The sequence below is a fragment of the Triticum aestivum genome, chromosome 7A (assembly GCF_018294505.1).
Source record: "Triticum aestivum cultivar Chinese Spring chromosome 7A, IWGSC CS RefSeq v2.1, whole genome shotgun sequence".
In the NCBI taxonomy this organism is placed as follows: Eukaryota; Viridiplantae; Streptophyta; class Magnoliopsida; order Poales; family Poaceae; genus Triticum; species Triticum aestivum.
In genome coordinates, this window is record NC_057812.1 from 710956271 (window position 1) to 710962041 (window position 5771).

The window sequence follows — 5771 nt, forward strand, 5'->3', positions numbered from 1 at the left end:
GTGTACCGAAATATTTCAGTGTCCACCACTACAACATTACAAATTTTTCCTAGGGCAGTTCCGAAATATTTCAGTGCCTACCGGTGTGTACCGAAATATTTCAGTGTCTACCACTAGAACATTACTAATTTTTCCTAGGGTTCATATGATGCCTAGGGTTCACATACATCATAATCCATCCTCCAAATCCATGTACTCAAATGTTCATGCAATTCATTGAGATTAAAATGCCATCTAGCATTCCCTCTCTGAGCTATTACGATCAGTATCACCACGATGTAAGCACGAGCAGTAGGAAGATGAGGAGTGTGGAAGCTTACTCTAATCATAGCTACCGCCGTCGTTCAGACGAGGAGAGCGGCGAGGGAAGCGTGGAGAACGGCGGGGAAGCGAGGTCGCGACCACTGTCCTCCTCATCTTGCGCTTCGGAGTCTCCGATGACTCGGTTAGATGCTGCACAATCTGCAACGGCACCTCGTGCACGGTGGGTTCCTGATCCAGTGGATGCTCTACCCTGGATCTGAACGCCCACCACCTCCGCCTGGTCCACTCGCTGGACGAATTGGCCTGCTCCATCGCCCAGAGGAGGATCTCGATCTTCTGAATCGGTTGCGCGGGAGGGGGGAAAAGCTTTGCCCTCTCCTTCTTCGTCAAATTCTTGAGAGTGGCCATTGCCGTCCAGCTCATCTGCCTTATGTTGTCAAACCAAGAACACATCTCCCTCAGCCTGGCCAACTTGAGCTGGTCGCCGCCGGCGATCTGCACGAAGTCGGTGTTCTCGCCGCCGGCCATCAGCTCGATCTGCCGTGGAAGAGGGGGTGGGGGTGGGTGGGGGAGGGGGGTTGCCTGAGTGGAGCGAAGTTGCAGCGGCAAGAAGGAGGAGATGACTGCGGTGGACTTGGAGGAGAGGGAGGAGATGGCCGCCGATGAGTAATTGTGGAATGTATAGCACCATGGCGGCGGTTATGCATTCGACGAGAGGGGCGGCGCGTGCAAATTTTCCTAGGACTAAACTGCCCCTAGATTAAAACACGTCCCCACCTTGTCACGAGTACCGGCCCCACTCGTTTTAGTACTTTCACGTACTTTCATCGGAGTACTACCCAGTACTTCGTATTTGTCTGCCGTTAGATCGACATCAACGAACGGTTCTAAAAAAACCCAACCACTCTAAAACTTGTATAACTTTTATTAATAACTATCTTGGCGATTTGGCTCTGATCCCCGACAAGAAGAATGTATCACCGGAACATGCATGGTTGGGTCAAGATCAGCGTGGATGTACGTAGTGATCACGCGGAATGGCTAGAAGGGCTCCATATCGGTTGTATGTTGTGATGCGACTGGACTCTACTTGCGTGCCTCGGCTGTTGCAGTGAATGATATGATTGATCCTGAGATATTAGAGGCAATGGCTTGCAATGAAGCTCTTTCCCTGGTGTTGGATCTTAATGTTCACAATATTCAAGTGTTGACCGATTGCATTGCTATGGGTAAACACATTGTGGGGAAATATTTGAGGCCAAGTGAGGTTATCATCGATGGAATAAAGATGAAGTTGAGCTTCTCTTTTTCGGCCATAGTGATACATGAGAAGCGTGATCGGAATGTTGAAGCACGTATGCTCGCGAAAGTCTTGCTCACAGGAACTCCTGATATTGGGTGTATCCAAGTGACTTTGAATTTTAATAAAATGCTACATTTGCCCCTAAAAAAATGTGATGCTCCAAGTGTACTAAAAAAAATGACATTCTCCCATCGAGAGGTTATGATACTAGCAAGAGTCCTATTCTTCTCCCCTTGATCCTGCCTTAGGTTATGTTTGACAAGGATGGTCAGTGAACTTCTATTGGATTCGAAGGAGGATAGAGATCCATTGGGGAGAGGGTCCATCTTTTGCACAAGACGCTCAGGCGGGCTGGCCCATTTACTGCTCAGCGTCGTAGCGAGCGAACCTCAAGTTTTATTTGATTTTTTATTTTTGTTATCTTTTAGTTGGTTTTATTTCGGAGTTCAATGAAAATACAAAATTAATTTATTTATAGAAATGCACAATTTTTGAAAACATGGACTTTTTCAAAAAAATCTGACATTTTTTAAAAAAACAAGATTTTTTAAAACATTACTGAACGTTTTTAAGGTTACAACTTCTTTGAAAATTTGATGAACAATTTTCAAATTCGATGAATTTTTTTTGAAATCAATGAGCTTTCTCTTTCCAATTCGATGAACTTTTTTGCATCTTCGGTGAACCTTTTTCAAAATGAACTATTTTCTCAAAGTCATGATTTTTTTTGGACTTTGTGAACTTTTTTCAAAATCCATGAATATTTTTGAATTCATGACTTTTTTCTTCCATTTTTTTTCGAATGTCAACGGTTAACCGGTCAACGCCACCTGTCAAACATGATCAAACGCGTGCAAAAAAAAGCAATCGACCGCCCAAGGAGCGATTCCCTTCTTCTTGGACCGACCAAAGAGCAGAGGCGCGTGGGCACCAGCACCTGTTTGGGCGCTTTATGGCGCCAGCTCCCGGACCATGGTACGAAGTGTTTTCTCTCGCACTGCCGTTTATAGTTGTTTTTGGAATTATTTGGATTGCTTACCACATGTGTCACGTGGTACTGCCGTTTATAGTTATGTTCATTGTTATGCAATTTTTTTTATGTTTTCACAATGCGGCTATTTTTTCAAATTACGGTACAACTAGTTGCGCAACATTTTTATGCTGCTTATGAAAACTGTTTCTCTGAAGTACGTGACAACTGACAACAAGCCAAGGCACGGATCATATAGGCATCACGCCGTCCGTTTCCATAAAATTTGAGCAACCTTCTCTTGAATCGGCACAACACCAATATCATATCGCTCAACCTTCTCTTTTCCAAAAGGTAGAACCCGAACCATTTTTATCAACTATTACTACTGTAATTTGGCGGCACGGGCACTCGCGCCACGGGGACAAGCACGAGGTCGTGGCGCCGCCGCACGGTGACGCCCATCTCCTCCGCCATGTCCAGCTCGCCGGCCTCCGCTCCGCCCGGCAGCTCCCAGTCGAAGTGGTACAGCAGCCCGGCGAGTGCGAGCTCCACGTTTGCCAGCCCGAACGCCATACCGGGGCACATCCGCCGCCCGGCCCCGAACGGCGTGTACTCCATGTCCGTCCCCTTGAAGTCGGCGGCCTCGCCACGCTCGAACCTCTCCGGCACGAACTCTTCCGCGGCCTCCCAGTGGACCGGATCCCTGCTGATGGCCCAGGCGTTGACGAGCACCATGGTCCCCTTGGGCACGTCGTAGCCCAGGACCCGGCAGCCGTCGCTTCGGCACTCCCGCGGCAGCAGCAGCGGCGCCGGCGGGTGCAGCCGGAGCACCTCCTTGACCACCAGGCGCAGGTAGTTTAGATCGGCGAGCGAGGACTCGGTCACCGTGGGCTGTCCGGCCAGCGCGAGCCGGACCTCGTCCTGCGCCTTCCGCATCGCTCTCGGGTTCCTAACGAGCTCAGACATGGCCCACTGCAGCGTCGTCGCCGCCGTCTCGCTGCCCCCGGCGAACATGTCCTGCATGACACAGACGGACACACCAACAATTTTTCTCATGGTGTTCTTACTTCTTAGTCGGATGGATGGAGATGATTTTCGGATTTACTCGTGGTGTTCGGTGCTTACTCCGACGGCCGACTTGATGTTGTCGGTAGACAAGGGGAACTGCAGGTCGCCTTCCCGCTGGATCCTGAGGAGCACGTCCAGGAGGTCCTCCTCCCCGTCGTCAACCCGGCGGACCTCCTGGTGCTCCCGGACAATGGCGTCCATGAACGCGGCCAATTCCTGCCGGTGCTGCCTCATCCGGCCTCGCGTCCGGCTCAGGAGCATGGCCACACGCGACGACGGGTAGAGGTCCGGCAAGCTCATCCCGGCGAACAGCTTGGTCCCGCGCCGCAGCAACGCCAGGAACGCGTCCCGATCCTTGAATCTGCTGCCAATGACGGCGCGCACTGATGAGTCGGCGGCATACACGGACAGCAGCTCGCTGAGGTTCGCCGTTCCCCGCGATGCAGACAGCGCCACCGCACGGAGTAGCCGGCCGGCCTCCTCCTCGCGCACGGGGCGGAAGGAGTGCACGCGCCGGGCGCTGAGAAGCTCGACGGTGCAGATCTTGCGGAGCTGTCGCCACTCGTCGCCGTAGGGCGCGAAGATGATCCCCTCGGCGCCCTGAGGGATGGACAGGCGGACCATGCGGCTCATGTGGCGGGAGGCGAAGTCGACGTCGTGAGACACCATGACCTCGCGCGCTGCATCGGCGGAGGAGGCGACGACGACCGGCAACCCGCCGAGGCGGAGCATGACGACCGGGCCGTGCCGCCGCGCCAGGTCGCGCATGGCGCGGTGCGGCAGGTCCCATGCAAGGTGGTGGAGGTGGCCGAGCACCGGGAGTGCCCATGGCGACGGGGGAAGACGGACGGCATGGGCGCGGCGCCGACGCCGATGGTTGAGGCAGAGGAGTGGGACGATGGCAAGGAGAGGGAGGAGCAGCAGGCAGAGCGGCAGCGATTCCATGGCGCGTGCTCCACGGCCAACGGAAGAAGACAAGTGCAGCCAAAGTCCGGACGCTAGGCGATATATGGAAGGAGTCTGCTCCTGTCAAGGATGATGGGGCAGCCGGCCGGCACTTGTTTGTTTCGGAAGATTCATGCTAGCCAATGCAGGCAAAGGATGGTATATGAAAATAACGAGTATATGCGTCAGCATTGGTTCAACAGTTCAATGCTTCCTTCCGTGCATTGGTAAAGATGCTTTTTCATTGCCACATGTCCTGGTCTTAGAGTTTGTAAAGAACTGGTGGTTGAATCATTCAGTAATGAAATATGTATGTGGCAACTGTGTGGCAGATTGTAAAAACTACCACACGCATCCAGCATCGTCAGATCGGATCACGCGCACCTGCCCCGCCATTCCGATTTCCTTCCTTATTTTATCACGCATCCGCACCCGCATGTACCTCCCTAATTTTCGCGCCTCCAGATTTTTAGGAGATCCGATCGATTTCTTTCCTTCTTTAGTTTTTGATTTTTGGGCAAAAATAGTGCTTGGAATGGGATTTGATCTCTGGTCTGCAGGTAATCAATGAAGGGAGCTGACCATCTCACCTACAACTCATTGTTGAACAAGCTAAGGAAAAATACGGTTTTGACATGTTTTGCCTTTAATATGTTAGCACAGAAAATCTTTTCGTTTCAACTATCAAACCCGACACATAAACTTTTCCCATGGTAAATTCTCCATCACCACCATGATAACTAACGCACCACCAACATGATAACTTTTGTATACCACACATTACATTATGTGTAAGAGCATGGTCATATAAGCACCGGAGGTGTGATAACTTTGGTGAAAGCATCGTGGTAACTTTGATGATTGGGGAAGAAATTTGTTGAACACCCCCCCCCCCCCCACCCTTCGGTAATTTCAGTAAATAGCATGATAACTTTCACGCCATAGACCTGATAATTTAGATACAAACATCATCGTACCTTTAAATATTGGGGAAGAAAAACATGAAAATATACCCGATAATTTCTGTGTAAATAGATGATAATATACGTAGCGCACATCTGATAACTGAGATAGAAACACCATGGTAACTTCGACCATAGGGAAGAAAATTATTGAAAAGATACTCCGGTAACTTATGTGTAAATAGCACGGTAGTATACCTCCCTCCCCTAGTATTTTTCTGTGTAATAGCATGAAAACATATGCACTGCGATAACT

General features: G+C 50.5%; 1 protein-coding gene across 1 annotated transcript; it reads right to left on the reverse strand.

Annotated features, from left to right (window-relative positions):
* Positions 1–2815: 2815 nt before the first annotated feature.
* LOC123146903 (desmethyl-deoxy-podophyllotoxin synthase-like) lies at positions 2816–4679 on the reverse strand. The gene is made up of 2 exons (XM_044566167.1): positions 3666–4679; positions 2816–3557 (listed from the first exon to the last, which is right to left on the reverse strand). Exons 1-2 carry the CDS (start codon positions 4551–4553, stop codon positions 2913–2915), a joined length of 1533 nt encoding a protein of 510 aa, XP_044422102.1. The 5' UTR covers positions 4554–4679; the 3' UTR covers positions 2816–2912.
* Between the last annotated feature and the right edge of the window lie 1092 nt (positions 4680–5771).